At 40.8% G+C, this 19,902-nt stretch overlaps 1 protein-coding gene across 2 annotated transcripts in view; it reads right to left on the bottom strand.

Annotated features, from left to right (window-relative positions):
• Window positions 1-3,107: 3,107 nt before the first annotated feature.
• ATRIP (ATR interacting protein) overlaps window positions 3,108-19,902 on the bottom strand; it is a 236,748-nt gene continuing 219,953 nt past the window's right edge. Inside the window, exon 14 of one of the 2 annotated variants that reach the window (XM_053721194.1) lies at window positions 3,108-3,461. In XM_053721194.1, coding sequence (XP_053577169.1) covers window positions 3,394-3,461 — 68 coding nt within the window. In that variant the 3' untranslated portion in view covers window positions 3,108-3,393. The remainder of the gene's footprint in view (window positions 3,462-19,902) is intronic. The other variant, XM_053721193.1, reaches the window with a different exon arrangement.

Raw genomic sequence — 19,902 nt, 5'->3', positions numbered from 1 at the left:
GCAGATAATTCTGAAACTCTTCTAGCAGAAGAAATTGCAACCAAAAACAAAACTTTCCAAGATAATAACTTAATATCAACGGAATGTAAGGGTTCAAACGGAACCCCCTGAAGAACTGAAAGAACTAAATTGAGACTCCAAGGAGGAGTCAAAGTTTGTAAACAGGCTTGATTCTAACCAGAGCCTGAACAAAGGCTTGAACATCTGGCACAGCTGCCAGCTTTTTGTGAAGTAACACAGACAAGGCAGAAATCTGTCCCTTCAAAGAACTTGCAGATAATCCTTTCTCCAAACCTTCTTGAAGAAAGGATAGAATCTTAGGAATTTTTACCTTGTCCCAAGGGAATCCTTTAGATTCACACCAACAGATATATTTTTTCCATATTTTGTGGTAGATTTTTCTAGTTACAGGCTTTCTGGCCTGAACAAGAGTATCAATGACAGAATCTGAGAACCCTCGCTTTGATAAGATCAAGCGTTCAATCTCCAAGCAGTCAGTTGGAGTGAGACCAGATTCGGATGTTCGAACGGACCTTGAACAAGAAGGTCTCGTCTCAAAGGTAGCTTCCATAGTGGAGCCGATGACATATTCACCAGGTCTGCATACCAAGTCCTGCGTGGCCACGCAGGAGCTATCAAGATCACCGATGCCCTCTCCTGATTGATCCTGGCTACCAGCCTGGGGATGAGAGGAAACGGCGGGAATACATAAGCTAGTTTGAAGGTCCAAGGTGCTACTAGTGCATCTACTAGAGTCGCCTTGGGATCCCTGGATCTGGACCCGTAGCAAGGAACCTTGAAGTTCTGACGAGAGGCCATCAGATCCATGTCTGGAATGCCCCACAATTGAGTAATTTGGGCAAAGATTTCCGGATGGAGTTCCCACTCCCCCGGTTGAAATGTCTGACGACTCAGAAAATCCGCTTCCCAATTTTCCACTCCTGGGATGTGGATTGCAGACAAGTGGCAGGAGTGAGTCTCCGCCCATTGAATGATTTTGGTCACTTCTTCCATCGCCAGGGAACTCCTTGTTCCCCCCTGATGGTTGATGTACGCAACAGTCGTCATGTTGTCTGATTGAAACCGTATGAACTTGGCCTTTGCTAGCTGAGGCCAAGCCTTGAGAGCATTGAATATCGCTCTCAGTTCCAGAATATTTATCGGGAGAAGAGATTCTTCCCGAGACCAAAGACCCTGAGCTTTCAGGGGTCCCCAGACCGCGCCCCAGCCCACCAGACTGGCGTCGGTCGTGACAATGACCCACTCTGGTCTGCGGAAGCTCATCCCCTGTGACGGGTTGTCCAGGGACAGCCACCAACGGAGTGAATCTCTGGTCCTCTGATCTACTTGTATCGTCGGAGACAAGTCTGTATAGTCCCCATTCCACTGACTGAGCATGCACAGTTGTAATGGTCTTAGATGAATTCGCGCAAAAGGAACTATGTCCATTGCCGCTACCATCAAACCTATTACTTCCATGCACTGCGCTATGGAAGGAAGAGGAACAGAATGAAGTATTTGACAAGAGTTTAGAAGTTTTGATTTTCTGGCCTCTGTCAGAAAAATCCTCATTTCTAAGGAGTCTATTATTGTTCCCAAGAAGGGAACCCTTGTTGACGGAGATAGAGAACTTTTTTCTACGTTCACTTTCCACCCGTGAGATCTGAGAAAGGCCAGGACAACCTCTTGCTTAGAGGACGTAGCACTTGGGGCTGGTCCGTTTCTGCGAAAGGGACGAAAATTAGGTTTATTTTTGGCCTTGAAAGACCTATCCTGAGGAAGGGCGTGGCCCTTGCCCCCAGTGATATCAGAGATAATCTCTTTCAAGTCAGGGCCAAACAGCGTTTTCCCCTTGAAAGGAATGTTAAGCAATTTGTTCTTGGAAGACGCATCCGCTGACCAAGATTTTAGCCAAAGCGCTCTGCGCGCCACAATAGCAAAACCAGAATTTTTCGCCGCTAACCTAGCCAATTGCAAAGTGGCGTCTAGGGTGAAAGAATTAGCCAATTTGAGAGCATGAATTCTGTCCATAATCTCCTCATAAGAAGAAGAATTATTATTGAGCGCCTTTTCTAGTTCATCGAACCAGAAACACGCTGCTGTGGTGACAGGAACAATGCATGAAATTGGTTGTAGAAGGTAACCTTGCTGAACAAACATCTTTTTAAGCAAACCTTCTAATTTTTTATCCTCTTGATTGAATAATAAAAACTACAGTTAAACACCAAAAAACTCTAAGCCATCTCCGTGGAGATGTTGCCTGTACAACGGCAAAGAGAATGACTGGGGAAGGCGGAGCCTAGGAGGGATCATGTGACCAGCTTTGCTGGGCTCTTTGCCATTTCCTGTTGGGGAAGAGAATATCCCACAAGTAAGGATGACGCCGTGGACCGGACACACCTATGTTGGAGAAACAATGGGAGCTGCCAGTAACTTAGGTTACCATCTCTGATGTGGCCAATTAGGGACAGTTATAAATAGGTCACTAGAGTGTGCAGCCAATGGCTGTGTGGGATATAACAGTGTTCTGCACTTCCATTTCTAACAGGAACTGAAATGCTCACAATTTCAGAATGGAAATACAGGAAAAGAGGACAAGATAAATAATGAAAGTAAATTGCAGAATTTTGTTCTATATATACAATTTATCATTTTATATCACCATCTCAAAGTGTGTAATGTCCCTTTAATGGAATTATATAGGATTTCCAGGTTTTCCCTTTATGAAAATCTCAGAGCATGTCATTTTTAATACTAGCGCCACTGCACTGGTATGCGTTTATCCCCTGCAAAATGGTTAAACACATATATAAATTACTGTTCAGGAGCATAAGAGGACTGCTGGTCCTCAGCAGAAACCGACACTGACCCAATCGGTATCAGTGGTTACAGTTGGGTCAGTGGCCATGTCCGCTCGAAACAAGCAGTGCTCTGTAGTGCAGTCCCCGAGCAGGAGTTTATGTGTTTAACCTCTTTGCAGAAGTTAAACACATAGCATTGATGGGGCACACCAGTGTTAATTTACATTCTTTAATGATTTACTACACATCAATTTATCTCTATAATGGACCTTTAAATTACAAATTGTGTTGCTGGGATGTATTTTATTACAGCATGTTTTTTTCAATCTTGAATTTATTTCATTTTTAAAAAATGTACAGTATTCACATTTTCACAAAATGTATTTTTTTAAAAAGTTTAAACATTTACATAAAGGAAGATTCTTTTTTTTTTTTTAATTATTTTTCAATATATATTTTTATGTATATTTTTTTAAACTTATTTTGAAAATCGTTTTGCTGTCAGATTAATGCAGGTATCAGACTACAAAAAAACTAAACAAAACACAGTCCGTTAAAGTCCGATGCAGCACAGGTGTGTGGAACGGCCGTCTTATGTACAGTCCATATATTCATCTTCTGTTTCTGCTTCTGGTGGACACAGCTCGTCCAGGGCAAACTCTGTGGGAGAGGAAGTACAGAGGTATTAACGGTTACAATTCCTATAGCACGTTAGAAACAGAATATTAGGGTTACACCACGCAAAGTAAAGGATGCAGATTTCAGAGAAAGAAGTTACTGTGTCTCACTGGTAACCAAATAAATAATTACAGAGAGTGCTACCGGCAACCAATGAGTTAACGGGACATGACACCCACAACTTTTCTTTCCCTATCCAGATAGAACATACAATTTTACTTGTATTATTATTCATTTGTTTTGTTCTCTTGGTATAGTTTGTTGAGAAGAGGATTTAGATAGGCTTATGAATAGTAATGCGCTACTGAGAGCTAGCTGCTGATTGGTGGCTGCGCCTAAATGCCTTTTCTTATTGGGTCACCTAATGTGCCCAGCAATAAAGGATACCAAGGGACTTAAAGGACCACTAAATACAGAAGATTTGCATAATTAAAATATACCTAATAAAAAGACAATGGCACTTATTCCACTGGTTTTCAAACCTGTGCTCAGGCCTCGGTAACTGGCCACATTTTGAGGAACTAGAGCACAGGTGAAATAATCTGATTAGTAAATATGGTTATTTTAGCTGCTCTCATCCATAGTAATCCTGAAAACCTGGCCTGTTGGGGAGGCCTAGGGACAGGTTATAAAACCAGTGACTTAGTCTGAACTTCAAATGAGTAGTAGATTTTTTTTTGGCAAGTTTCAAAGTTATGTCTATTTCCACTCCCCCTGTATCATGTGACAGCCATCAGCCAATCTCACTCCCTTTACCAGCATCTGTTTATGAAAAGGGCAATAAATATTATTACACAAGTCTTTCATAAGGGAGCTTAACGGTTTCACATAATACCAGCAGGTAGCAGCATTTTCCTTTTCGCAAATATATTAGTGGCAACTAACTTTCCAATGAACAGATAGAAGAGGATACAGGAGATGGATCATTATCTCACGTCCTTTGGATTAAAGGGACACTCAAGCCAAAATTAAACTCTCATGATTCAGATAGAGCAGCAATTTTAAACAACTTTCCAATTTACTTCCAATAACAAAATGTGCACAGTCTTTTTATATCTATACGTTTCGAGTCACCAACTCCTACTGAGCATGTGCAAGAATTCACAGAATATACGTATGTGCATTTGTGATTGGCTGATGGCTGTCACATGGTACAGGGGGAGTGGAAATAGACAACTGAAATGTGTCAGAAAACAATCTACTACTCATTTGAAGTTCAGACTAAGTGATCTTGCAAATGGATAACATTCTTGCAAAACTGCTGCCATATAGTGCTCCAGACAATTGCACGCTCCTGATCTTACATCCCTGCATTTCAACAAAAATATAGCAAGAGAACTAAGGCAAATTGATAATAGAAGTAAAAATAGAAAGTTGTTTAAAATCACATTCTCTATCTGAATCATTTTTGGGTTTTATGTCCCTTTAAATCAGATCGCTTTTAATCATGGTTTTCTACATAAAGACTCGATCTAGCTAGTTGTTCTAATCTTAATATTTACAGGTGAAGCTTTTTTTCCTCAAAAAGCACTTTATTAAAACAATATTCTGATTGAAATAAAAATATTTAAAATTTATTATTTATTTTAAAATATTGATTTGTATCCATCCTGAATAGAAATAAATTGAAAAGTCTCTTAAAATTGCAGGTCCTCTCTTTAGGGCTCTAACAAGAAGTAGCAACGTCGCTTCTGTTTTTCTGCTGAATGCAAATAAATCAAAGCTGTGAGGCAGAGACCTATTGCAAAGCACTGAGCAGGAAACAGATGTGAAACCCAAATTTAGTCCCCCATGAGTCAAATAGAGAACGTGATTTTATACAACTTTTAGTAACGTTTCTTCATTCTACTGAAGAATAGGCTCAAGAGCAAAAAGGTACTACTGGGAGCTAGCTCAAGATATCTGGTGAACCAATGAAAAGAGGTGCACCACAGCAGAGCTGTTAAATAGCTCCTCCCTTCCCTCCCACTCCAGCCATTCAACCAAAGCTAGGAAGAGAAAGGAAAAGACAAGGTGCAGAGGTGTCTGAAGTTTACAGTAACCCATAACCTGTCTAAAAAAACAGGGCGGGCCGTGGACTCTTGTCAAAAAAGAAATAAATTTATCAGGTAAGCATGAATTTTCTTTTCTTTTTTAAGGCACGATGAGTCCACGGATCCCAATACCCAAGCTAGAGTACACAGATGATACAGGAGGAACAAGACAGGGAATCTAAATGGAAGGCACCACTGCTTGAAAAAACGCTCTCCCAAAAGCGGCCTCAGCCGATGCCAAAGTGTCAAATTTGTAGAACCTTGAAAAAGTGTGAAGAGAGGACCAAGTTGCAGCCTTGCAAATCTGTTCCACAGAAGCTTCACTTTTTAACGCCCATGAAGAAGCAACAGCCCTAGTGGAATAAGCTGTAACTCTCTCGAGAGGCTGTTATCCAGCAGTCTCATATGCAAAACGGATGATACTCTTCAGCCAAAAAGAAAAAGAAGTAGTTGTAGCCTTCTGACCCTTACGTTTTCCTGAGAAAATCACAAACAAAGAAGAAGACTGACGAAAGTCCTTAGTCGCCTATAAGTAAAACTTTAAAGCACGGACCACGTCCAAATTGTACAGAAGTCATTTCTTCTGAGGAGGAGGAGGATTAGGACACAAGGACGGAACCACAATCTCCTGATTAATGTTCCGATCAGAAACAACCTTAGGAAGAAATCCTAGTTTTGTACGTAAAACTACCTTATCTGATAAAAAAAAAATCGAGAACCGAGAGCACTGACACTCTCCGAGCAGAAGAAATAGCAACAAGAAATAAAACTTTCCAAGATAACTTAATATCTATGGAATGCATAGTCTCAAACGGAACCCCTTGAAGAACTCTGAGAACTAAATTAAGACTCCATGGAGGAGTAACTGGTTTGAACCCAGGCCTGATCCTGACCAGGGCCTGACAAAAAGATTATACATCTGGGACATCCGCCAGAGGTTTATGTAACAAAATAAATAAGGCAGAGATTTGACCCTTTAGGGAGCTAGTCGATAAACCCTTCTCCAAACCCTCTTGGAGAAAAGACAAAATTCTAGGAATCCTAACCCTTGGATTCACACGAATAGAGATATTTACGCCATATCTTATGGTAAATCCTTCTAGTTACAGGCTTACGAACCTGAATCATGGTCTCTATGACCTAATCAGAAAATCCCAGCTTGGATAAAATTATGCGATCAATCTCCAAGCAGTCAGCTTCAGAGAAACTAGATTTGGGTGAAGAAAGGGCCCCTGAATCAGAAGATCCTTCCTCAACGGGAGTCTCCAAAGAAGCAGAGATGCCATCTCCACCAGATCCGCATACCAAATCCTGCGAGGCCAGGTCGGTGCTATGAGGATCACCGAAGCCCTATCCTGTTTGCTCTTCTTCCTCAGGTAATTGCTCGAATCAAACAGAGGAAATAGCTATGCTAGACTGAAAGTCCAAGGAAACCGCCAGAGCATCTATCAGTTCCCCCTGGGGGTCCCTAGACCTCTACCCGAATTTTGGTAGCTTGGCATTCTCGGGATGCCAAGAGATCCAATTCCAGCTGACCCCACTTGAGAACCAGATAGGAGAACACTTCCAGATGGAGTTCCCTCTCCCCCGGATGAAAAGTCTGCCTGCTCAGAAAATCCACCTCCCAGGTGTCCACCCCTGGGATATGGATCGCCGAAAGACAACAAGAGTGGGCCTCCGCCCACTGGATTAGTTTGGTTACCTCTGTCATTGCTAAGGAAATCCTCGTTCCTCCCTGATGATTGATGTAAGCCACTGAAGTTATGTTACCCGACTGGTACCTGATAAACCGTAGTGACGCTAGCTGGGGTCAGGCCGGAAGAGCATTGAAGATTGCTCTCAGTTCTAGAATGTTTATAGGAAGAACAGACTGCCTGAGTCCAAACTCCCTGAGCCTTTAGGGAGTTCCACACTGCTTTCCACCCCAGAAGGCTGGCGTCTGTTGTTACAATCACCCAAGACGGTCTGCGAAAGCAGGTTCCCTGAGAGAGATGATCCAGAGACAACCACCATTGAAGAGAGTCCCTTGTCCCCTTGTTATTCGAGAAGACAAGTCTGCATAATCTCCGTTCCATTGTCTGAGCATGCTTAACTGCAGAGGCCTGAGATGGAAATGAAATGAGCAAAACGGGATGATGTCCATTGCCGCCACAATTAGCCCGATTACGCTAATGCACTAAGCCACTGACAGCCTAGGAGAGAACTGAAGGGTTAGACAAGGATAGAAAATCTTTGATTTCCTGACTCCTGTCAGAAAAATCATCATTAATAGGAAAGCTATTATGTTTCCTCAGAAAGGTATCCTTGTATTTGGTACTAAGGAACTCCTGTCCCAAATTTTACCTCCACTTGTGAATCACAGGAAAGATACCACCAAGTCCGAGTGGGATCTAGCTTGTTGTAAGGGTGGCTCCTGGACTAGGATGTCGTCCCGATAGAGCGCCACTGCAATGCCCCATAACCGAAGCATCGCCAAACGCGATCCCAGAACCTATTTCCTGACTCTTGTCTTGGGGAACTGTTCAAGACCGAAGGAAATAACCACGAACTGAAAGTGTCTGTCCAGAAAGGCAAACCTTAGGATCTTGCGATGAACCCTGCGAATAGGAATATGCAGGTATGCGTCCTATAAATCCACAGATGTCATAAATTGGCCCTCTTGGATCAAAGGGAGAATGGAACCAATAGTTTCCATCATGAAAGACGGTACTCTAAAAGTACCCCATGCCTGTATCAACCCAGCCAGGATTAAATAGCTCCTCCTATCTCGAACAAGCTTTTGTAGACAGGGCGTTAAACAACTGATCTACAACACCAGCCCTCTAAAAGTGGCCTGAAGGTTCCCTTTCTAAGAGAACCACGCACAGATAGGAAAGAAATCTCAGACCCTGTTCCTGAATTAGAGCAGGAACAAACACTCCCAGGTCAAAAAGGTGTCCTACACAGTGTAAGAACGTCTCACATTTTGTCTGGTCTGACTATAATCTTGAAAGCAGAACCAGCTTGTAGAAGGAAAACTTTTGAACTCTAGAGTGTATCCCCCCTGGGACACTATTACTATTGTCCAGGAATCCTAAACATCTCGCAGGACCAAGCGATAAAGGAAGTCTGCCCCCTCCAAGATCCGATCCCGGACCGGGGGCAGGCCCTTCATGCTGACTGATTCAATAGCAGACTTTTTGGATTATTTTCCCTTATTCCAAGATTGATTGAGTCTCCATCAAAGTTTAGAATGTTCCTGTTTGAAGGTGGAAGAGTGAAAATGTCCCTCAAAATTACAAAAGGAGCTAAAAACATAATTTATGTAAGAACTTACCTGATAAATTAATTTCTTTCATATTAGCAAGAGTCCATGAGCTAGTGACGTATGGGATATACATTCCTACCAGGAGGGGCAAAGTTTCCCAAACCTCAAAATGCCTATAAATACACCCCTCACCACACCCACAATTCAGTTTAACGAATAGCCAAGAAGTGGCGTGATAAGAAAGGAGCGAAAGCATTAAAAATAAGGAATTGGAATAATTGTGCTTTATACAAAAAAAAATCATAACCACCACAAAAAGGGTGGGTCTCATGGACTTTTGCTAATATGAAAGAAATGAATTTATCAGGTAAGTTCTTTCATGTAATTAGCAAGAGTCCATGAGCTAGTGACGTATGGGATAGCAGATACCCAAGATGTGGAACTTCCACGCAAGAGTCATTAGAGAGGGAGGGATAAAATAAAGACAGCCAATTCCGCTGAAAAAATAATCCACAACCCAAATCAAAAGTTTTAATTCAAATAATGAAAAAAACTGAAATCATAAGCAGAAGAATCAAACTGAAACAGCTGCCTGAAGTACTTTTCTATCAAAAACTGCTTCAGAAGAAGAAAAAACATCAAAATGGTAGAATTTAGTAAAAGTATGCAAAGAAGACCAAGTTGCTGCTTTGCAAATCTGATCAACGGAAGCTTCATTCCTAAAAGCCCAGGAAGTAGAAACTGACCTAGTAGAATGAGCCGTAATCCTTTGAGGCAGGGACTTACCCGACTCCACATAAGCATGATGAATCAAAGACTTTAACCAAGACGCCAAAGAAATGGCAGAAGCTTTCTGACCTTTCCTGGAACCAGAAAAGATAACAAATAGACTAGAAGTCTTTCTAAAATCTTTAGTAGCTTCAACATAATATTTCAAAGCTCTTACTACATCCAAAGAATGTAAAGATCTCTCCTTTGAATTCTTAGGATCAGGGCACAATGAAGGGACAACAATTTCTCTACTAATGTTGTTAGAATTCACAACCTTAGATAAAAATTGAAATGAAGTCCACAACATCGCCTTATCCTGATGAAAAATCAGAAAAGGAGATTCACAAGAAAGAGCAGATAACTCAGAAACTCTTCTAGCAGAAGAGATGGCCAAAAGGAACAAAACTTTCCAAGAAAGTAATTTAATATCCAGAGAATGCATAGGTTCAAACGGAGGAGCCTGTAAAGCCCTCAGAACCAAATTAAGACTCCAAGGAGGAGAGATTGACTTAATGACAGGCTTGATACGAACCAAAGCCTGTACAAAACAATGAATATCAGGAAGATTAGCAATCTTTCTGTGAAAAAGAACAGAAAGAGCAGAGATTTGTCCTTTCAAAGAACTTGCAGATAAACCTTTATCCAAACCATCCTGAAGAAACTGTAAAATTCTAGGAATTCTAAAAGAATGCCAGGAGAATTTATGAGAAGAACACCAAGAAATGTAAGTCTTCCAGACTCGATAATAAATCTTCCTAGACACAGATTTACGAGCCTGTAACATAGTATTAATAACTGAGTCAGAGAAACCCCTATGACTAAGAATCAAGCGTTCAATTTCCATACCTTCAAATTTAATGATTTGAGATCCTGATGGAAAAATGGGCCTTGAGAAAGAAGGTCTGGTCTTAACGGAAGTGTCCAAGGTTGGCAACTGGCCATCCGAATGAGATCCGCATACCAAAACCTGTGAGGCCATGCTGGAGCCACCAGCAGAACAAACGAACGTTCCATTAGAATTTTGGAAATCACTTTTGGAAGAAGAACTAGAGGCGGAAAGATATAGGCAGGATGATAATTCCAAGGAAGCGACAACGCGTCCACTGCTTCCGCCTGAGGATCCCTGGATCTGGACAGAAACCTGGGAAGTTTCTTGTTTAGATGAGAGGCCATCAGATCTATTTCTGGAAGTCCCCAGATCTGAACAATCTGAAGAAAAACCTCTGGGTGAAGAGACCATTCGCCCGGATGTAACGTCTGGCGACTGAGATAATCCGCTTCCCAATTGTCTACACCTGGGATGTGAACCGCAGAAATTAGACAGGAGCTGGATTCCGCCCATACAAGTATCCGAGATACTTCTTTCATAGCTTGAGGACTGTGAGTCCCACCTTGATGATTGACATACGCCACGGTTGTGACATTGTCCGTCTGAAAACAAATAAACGATTCTCTCTTCAGAAGAGGCCAGAACTGGAGAGCTCTGAAAATCGCATGGAGTTCCAAAATGTTGATTAGTAATCTCGCCTCCTGAGATTCCCAAACCCCCTGCGCTGTCAGAGATCCCCATACAGCTCCCCAACCTGAAAGACTCGCATCTGTTGAGATCATAGTCCAGGTTGGACGAACAAAAGAGGCCCCTTGAATTAGACGATGGTGATTCAACCACCAAGTCAGAGAAGATCGAACATTGGGATTTAAGGATATTATTTGTGATATCCTTGTATAATCCCTGCACCACTGGTTCAGCATACAAAGCTGAAGAGGTCTCATGTAAAAACAAGCAAAGGGGATCGCGTCCGATGCAGCAGTCATGAGACCTAAAATTTCCATGCAAAAAGCTACCAAAGGGAATGATTGAAACTGAAGGTTTCGACAAGCTGAAACCAATTTCAGACTTCTCTTTTCTGTTAGACACAAAGTCATGGACACTGAATCTATTTGAAAGCCCAAAAAAGTTACCTTTGTCTGAGGAATCAAAGAACTCTTTGGTAAATTGATCCTCCAACCATGTCTTTGAAGAAACAACACAAGTTGATTTGTATGAGATTCTGCAGAATGTAAAGACTGAGCAAGTACCAAGATATAGTCCAAATAAGGAAATACCGCAATACCCTGTTCTCTGATCACAGAGAGAAGGGCACCGAGAACCTTTGAAAAGATCCTTGGAGCTGTTGCTAGGCCAAACGGAAGGGCAACAAACTGGTAATGCTTGTCTAGAAAAGAGAATCTCAGAAACTGATAGTGATCTGGATGAATTGAAATATGAAGATATGCATCCTGTAAATCTATTGTGGACATATAATGCCCTTGCTGAACAAAAGGCAGAATAGTCCTTATAGTCACCATTTTGAATGTTGGTATTCATACATAACAATTCAATATTTTTAGATCCAGAACTGGTCTGAAGGAATTCTCCTTCTTTGGTACAATGAATAGATTTGAGTAAAACCCCAGACCCCGTTCCAGAACTGGAACTGGCACAATTACCCCAGCCAACTCTAGATCTGAAACACATTTCAGAAATGCCTGAGCCTTCACTGGGTTTACTGGAATGCGAGAGAGAACAAATCTTCTCACAGGAGGTCTTATCTTGAAACCTATTCTGTATCCTTGAGAAACAATGTTCTGAATCCAAAGACTGTGAATCGAATTGATCCAAATATCTTTGAAAAATCGTAACCTGCCCCCTACCAGCTGTGCTGGAATGAGGGCCCCACCTTCATGCGGATTTGGGAGCTGGTTTTGACTTTCTAAAAGGCTTGGATTTATTCCAGACTGGAGAAGGTTTCCAAACGGAAACCGTTCCTTTAGGGGAAGGGTCAGGCTTCTGTTCTTTATTCTGACAAAAGGAACAAAAACGATTAGCAGCCCTGTATTTACCTTTAGATTTTTTGTCCTGAGGCAAAAAAGTTCCTTTCCCCCCAGTAACAGTTGAAATAATAGAATCCAACTGTGAACCAAATAATTTATTACCTTGGAAAGAAAGAGAAAGCAAAGTTGACTTAGAAGTCATATCTGCATTCCAAGATTTAAGCCATAAAGCTCTTGTAGCTAAAATAGCTAAAGACATATACCTGACATCAATTCTAATGATATCAAAAATGGCATCACAAATAAAGTTATTAGCATGTTGAAGAAGTTTAACAATGCTATAAGCATTATGGTCTGACACTTGTTGCGCTAAAGCTTCCAACCAGAAAGTTGAAGCTGCAGCAACATCAGCCAAAGAAATAGCAGGTCTAAGAAGATTACCTGAACATAAATAAGCTCTCCTTAGAAAGGATTCAATCTTCCTGTCTAAAGGATCCTTAAAGGAAGTACTATCCGCCGTAGGAATAGTAGTACGTTTAGCAAGAGTAGAAATAGCCACATCAACTTTAGGGATTTTATCCCAAAACTCTAATCTATCAGATGGCACAGGGTACAATTTCTTAAACCTTTGAGAAGGAGTAAATGAAGTACCCAGACTATTCCATTCCCTAGAAATTACCTCTGAAATAGCATCAGGAACTGGAAAAACTTCAGGAATAACTACATGAGGTTTGAAAACCGAATTTAAACGCTTAGTAGATTTAGTATCAAGAGGACTAGACTCCTCCATATCTAATGCAATTAACACTTCTTTAAGTAAAGAACGAATAAACTCCATCTTAAATAAATATGAAGATTTATCAATGTCAATATCTGAGGCAGAATCTTCTGAATCAGATAGAGCCTCATCAGAAACAGATAAGTCAGAATGATGACGGTCACTTAAAAATTAATCTGAAATATGAGAAGTTTTAAAAGACCTTTTACGCTTACTGGAAGGAGGAATAACAGACAGAGCCTTCCTAATAGATTTAGAAACAAATTCTTTTACATTAACAGGGACATCCTGAACATTAGATGTTGAAGGAACAACAACAGGTAATGGATTATTACTAATGGAAACACAATCTGCATTAGAAAGTTTATCATGACAGTTATCACAAACAACAGCCGGAGGAACAGTTACCAAAAGTTTACAACAGATGCACTTAACTTTGGTAGAACCAGCATCAGGCAGCGTCTTTCCAGAAGTAGATTCTGATCCAGGGTCATGTTGAGACATCTTGCAATATGTAATAGAAAAAACAACATATAAAGCAAAATTATCAAATTCCTTAAATGACAGTTTCAGGAATGGGAAAAAATGCCAAATGAACAAGCCTCTAGCAACCAGAAGCAATGAAAAAATGAGACTGAAATAATGTGAAAAAAAGGTGGAGACAAGAATGACGCCCATATTTTTTGGCGCCAAGTATGACGCCACATCCTGTGACACCGAAAAAAACGACGCCCACAATTTTGGCGCAAAAAAACGTCTGAACGTCAAAAAATGACGCAACCATGCACAAACTTCCGGCGTCAATTAGGGCGCCGGAAATGACAAAAATTTTGCGCCAAAAATGACGCAATAAATTGAAGCATTTTCAGCCCCCGCGAGCCTAACAGCCCACAGTAAGAAAAAAATATTTCATATGCATTATCCCAAATAATGAAACTGACTGTCTGAAATAAGGAATACTGATTATCCTGAATCATGGACAATATAAGTTTAAATACATATATTTAGAACTTTACATATAAAGTGCCCAACCATAGCTTAGAGTGCCATAATAAAATAAGACTTACTTACCCTAAGACACTCATCTACATATAGTGGACAGCCAAACCAGTACTGAAACGAGAATCAGTAGAGGTAATGGTATATAAGAGTATATCGTCGATCTGAAAAGGGAGGTAGGAGATGAATCTCTACGACCGATAACAGAGAACCTATGAAATAGATCCCCTAGAGGAAGACCATTGAATTCAAATAGGCAATACTCTCTTCACATCCCTCTGACATTCACTGCACTCAGAGGAAAACCAGGCTCCAGCCTGCTGCGAAGCGCATATCAACTTAGAATCTAGCACAAACTTACTTCACCACCTCCATGGGAGGCAAATTTTTTAAAACTGAATTGTGGGTGTGGTGAGGGGTATATTTATAGGCATTTTGAGGTTTGGGAAACTTTGCCCCTCCTGGTAGGAATGTATATCCCATACGTCACTAGCTAATTACATGAAAGAAATCACTCTGTCGTTCTTCTTGATTGTACCTCTCCTGGGGAATAAAATGACCCTAACCTCCCGAGATATCAGAGATAATCTCCGACAGACCAGGACCAAATAAGGTCCCTCCTTTGAAAGGATAGCTAGAAGCTTAGACATAGGGGATACATCCCCAGACTAAGGCAATAACCATAAGGCTCTGCGGGCTAGAAGGAAAAAAAAACTCTGTACAAAGGGAATTAGCCAATTTAAGAACTTTTACCCTATTCTGGATCCCATCCAGAGGAGTGTCTGTCCTAATAGTGTCAGACCCCGCCTCAAACCAATATGACGTCGCACTAGAGATGTTAGCAATGTACCAGCAGGTTGACATTGTAACTTGGTGTACAGACATCATTTTGAGGAACCCCTCTAAATTTTCTATCCTGAGAGGGTATAGAAAATGTAGACACAGAATTGTCCAGGATAGCCCAAACCTCCTTAATTAACAACATGGAGGATTTCCAGTTAAAAAGTGAAAGCGAAAAACCCCATGATTAGAAAAAGATGACAGTCCATCTGATTCTGAGAATTCACCCTTAGATACTATCGAAGTATCTTCCCCTTACAGAATAATATAAGGAAGATACGTTCAGAATAGCACTACTGAATCAATCATCCTTAATGATTGAAAATATGTCCTCTAGTACAGTTTTGCAGGAAAAACATATCATGCATGAAATGCACAGTAACTCCAAAAAGGAAACGCAGAGCACTGCATGTGGGCTATATGCAATAGGAGAAATTGAATCATAGTTTGACATTTGTCAATAAACTCCTGAACAGCAAGAGTCTTAGAAGGAATAGGCTCAGCAAAAGTGACAATTTTTTAATAAAAATGAATACATGAAAAACTTTACTGTCTCTTTAAAATTTAAAATGTAAACTTTTTTTTTTTCTTTGAAACATAAAAACAAAACCGTACATAATCACTGTAGAACCTAGTTACCCTTCAGGTAAACCTTGTTGAAGTGCCCATCTGCCTCTCTAATACCCAAAACTATATTCTATTTGGGTGCATAACGGCAGATAACAAAAAGCCTAACGGCTTTAAATGTTCTACAATAAAATCTGGACAGTGTTTAACAGTAACTCTTGTTGTAATATTAGTTGATTGTGAATTCCTGTACAATATAATGCTAGTGAGCAACCTTCTTTAGTTGGATTATTACCCTTTTGCAGGACCGCAACGCATGTAACGTTGCGTGGTCCCATTTAAACAAAAACACATCAGTGTTAAACAGGCTCCGATACCGGAGCAGCATTAGAGAAAAAGCGTTCAGTCTTAAAGAACTGGCGTCACACAAAGCTCCGCCCATCGTGGGCGTAACCAACATGTAGCTCCCGGTCACCATTAAGTTTAACAACTGCGCCACCGGGAGCTAAGCAAACTGAGCCTTCCTAAGCTGGGGGTAACTGTGGCTACTGCCTCCCTATAGGAGGAAAACTGTTCTCTGAAGATTAGCCCAAATACTGTGCAAAAAACATAATTTATGTAAGAACTTACCTGATAAATTCATTTCTTTCATATTAGCAAGAGTCCATGAGCTAGTGACGTATGGGATATACATTCCTACCAGGAGGGGCAAAGTTTCCCAAACCTCAAAATGCCTATAAATACACCCCTCAGCACACCCACAATTCAGTTTAACGAATAGCCAAGAAGTGGGGTGATAAGAAAAGAGCGAAAGCATCAAAAATAAGGAATTGGAATAATTGTGCTTTATACAAAAAAATCATAACCACCACAAAAAAAGGGTGGGCCTCATGGACTCTTGCTAATATGAAAGAAATGAATTTATCAGGTAAGTTCTTACATAAATTATGTTTTCTTTCATGTAATTAGCAAGAGTCCATGAGCTAGTGACGTATGGGATAATGAATACCCAAGATGTGAAACTTCCACGCAAGAGTCACTAGAGAGGGAGGGATAAAATAAAGACAGCCAATTTCGCTGAAAAATAATAATAATCCACAACCCAAAACAAAAGTTTTTAATCTCAAAATAATGAAATTATAAGCAGAAGAATCAAACTGATACAGCTGCCTGAAGTACTTTTCTACCAAAAACTGCTTCAGAAGAAGAACACACATCAAAATGGTAGAATTTAGTAAAAGTATGCAAAGAAGACCAAGTTGCTGCTTTGCAAATCCGATCAACAGAAGCTTCATTCCTAAACGCCCAGGAAGTAGAAACTGACCTAGTAGAATGAGCCGTAATTCTTTGAGGCGGGGAATTACCCGACTCTACATAAGCATGATGAATCAAAGACTTTAACCAAGACGCCAAAGAAATGGCGGAGGCCTTCTGACCCAGAAAAGATAACAAATAGACTAGAAGTCTTTCTAAAATCCTTAGTAGCTTCAACATAATATTTCAAAGCTCTTACTACATCCAAAGAATGTAAAGATCTCTCCTTTGAATTCTTGGGATTAGGACATAATGAAGGAACAACAATCTCTCTACTAATGTTGTTAGAATTCACAACCTTAGGTAAAAATTTAAATGAAGTTCGCAACACTGCCTTATCCTGATGAAAAATCAGAAAAGGAGATTCACAAGAAAGAGCAGATAACTCAGAAACTCTTCTAGCAGAAGAGATGGCCAAAAGGAACAGAACTTTCCAAGAAAGTAATTTAATGTCCAGAGAATGCATAGGTTCAAACAGAGGAGCCTGTAAAGCCCTCAGAACCAAATTAAGACTCCAAGGAGGAGAAATTGACTTAATGACAGGTTTGATACGAACCAAAGCCTGTACAAAACAATGAATATCAGGAAGAATAGCAATCTTTCTGTGGAAAAGAACAGAAAGAGCAGAGATTTGTCCTTTCAAGGAACTTGCAGACAAACCTTTATCCAAACCATCCTGAAGAAACTGTAAAATTCTAGGAATTCTGAACGAATGCCAGGAGAATTTATGAGATGAACACCAAGAAATGTAAGCCTTCCAGACTCGATAATAAATCTTCCTAGACACAGATTTACGAGCCTGTAACATAGTATTAATTACTGAGTCAGAGAAACCTCTATGACTAAGAATCAAGCGTTCAATTTCCATACCTTCAAATTTAATGATTTGAGATCCTGATGGAAAAAAGGGCCTTGAGATAGAAGGTCTGGTCTTAACGGAAGAGTCCAAGGTTGGCAACTGGTCATCCGAATGAGATCCGCATACCAAAACCTGTGAGGCCATGCTGGAGCCACCAGCAGCACAAACGAACGTTCCATTAGAATTTTGGAAATCACTTTAGGAAGAAGAACTAGAGGCGGAAAGATATAGGCAGGATGATAATTCCAAGGAAGCGACAACGCATCCACTGCCTCCGCCTGAGGGTCCCTGGATCTGGACAGATACCTGGGAAGTTTCTTGTTTAGATGAGAGGCCATCAGATCTATTTCTGGAAGACCGCAGATTTGAACAGTCTGAAGAAAAACCTCTGGATGAAGGGACCATTCGCCCGGATGTAACGTCTGGCGACTGAGATAATCCGCTTCCCAAATGTCTACACCTGGGATGTGAACCGCAGAAATTAGACAGGAGCTGGATTCCGCCCATACAAGTATCCAAGATACTTCTTTCATAGCCTGAGGACTGTGAGTCCCACCCTGATGATTGACATATGCCACGGTTGTGACATTGTCTGTCTGAAAGCAAATAAACGATTCTCTCTTCAGAAGAGGCCAGGACTGAAGAGCTCTGAAAATCGCACCGAGTTCCAAAATGTTGATTGGTAATCTCGCCTTCTGAGATTCCCAAACCCCCTGCGCTGTCAGAGATCCCCATACAGCTCCCCAACCTGACAGACTCGCATCTGTTGAGATCACAGTCTAGGTTGGGCGAACAAAGGAAGCCCCTTGAACTAAACGATGGTGATCTATCCACCACGTCAGAGAGTGTTGTACATTGGGATTTAAGGATATTAATTGTGATATCTTTGTATAATCCCTGCACCATTGGTTCAGCATACAAAGCTGAAGATGTCGCATGTGAAAACGAGCAAAGGGGATCACGTCCGATGCAGCAGTCATGAGACCTAGAATTTCCATGCTCAAAGCTACCGAAGGGAATGATAGAGACTGAAGGTTTCGACAGGCTGAAACCAATTTCAGACGTCTCTTTTCTGTTAGAGACAAGGTCATGGACACTGAATCTATCTGAAAACCCAAAAAGGTTACCTTTGTCTGAGGAATCAACGAACTCTTTGGTAAATTGATCCTCCAACCATGTTTTTGAAGAAACAACACAAGTTGATTTGTGTGAGATTCTGCAGAATGTAAAGACTGAGCAAGTACCAAGATATCGTCCAAATAAGGAAATACCGCAATACCCTGTTCTCTGATTACAGAGAGAAGGGCACCGAGAACCTTTGAAAAGATCCTTGGAGCTGTTGCTAGGCCAAACGAAAGGGCCACAAACTGGTAATGCTTGTCTAGAAAAGAGAATCTCAGAAACTGAAAGTGATCTGGATGAATCGGAATATGAAGATATGCATCCTGTAAATCTATTGTGGACATATAATGCCCTTGCTGAACAAAAGGCGAATAGTCCTTATAGTTACCATTTTGAATGTTGGTATCCTTACATAACGATTCAATATCTTTAAATCCAGAACTGGTCTGAAGGAATTCTCCTTCCTTGGTACAATGAATAGATTTGAGTAAAACCCCAGACCCTGTTCCAGAACTGGAACAGGCACAATTACCCCGGTTGACTCTAGATCTGAAACACATTTCAGAAATGCCTGAGCTTTCACTGGGTTTATTGGAATGCGAGAGAGAAAAAATCTCTTCGCAGGTGGCCTTACCTTGAAACCTATCCTGTAGCCTTAAGAAACAATGTTCTGAATCCAAAGACTGTGAATCGAATTGATCCAAATGTCTTTGAAAAATCGTAACCTGCCCCCTACCAGCTGAGCTGGAATGAGGGCCGCACCTTCATGTGGACTTGGGAGCTGGTTTTGACTTTCTAAAAGGCTTGGTTTTATTCCAGATTGGAGAAGGTTTCCAGACAGAAACCGTTCCTTTAGGGGAAGGGTCAGGCTTCTGTTCCTTATTCTGACAAAAGGAACGAAAACGATTAGCAGCCCTGTATTTACCTTTAGATTTTTTGTCCTGAGGCAAAAAACATAATTTATGTAAGAACTTACCTGATAAATTCATTTCTTTCATATTAGCAAGAGTCCATGAGCTAGTGACGTATGGGATATACATTCCTACCAGGAGGGGCAAAGTTTCCCAAACCTCAAAATG

The sequence above is a fragment of the Bombina bombina genome, chromosome 7, assembly GCF_027579735.1.
Source record: "Bombina bombina isolate aBomBom1 chromosome 7, aBomBom1.pri, whole genome shotgun sequence".
In the NCBI taxonomy this organism is placed as follows: domain Eukaryota; kingdom Metazoa; phylum Chordata; class Amphibia; order Anura; family Bombinatoridae; genus Bombina; species Bombina bombina.
The sequence above is the reverse complement of the archived record's forward strand: the minus strand, read 5'-3'. Positions and strand labels throughout refer to the sequence as shown.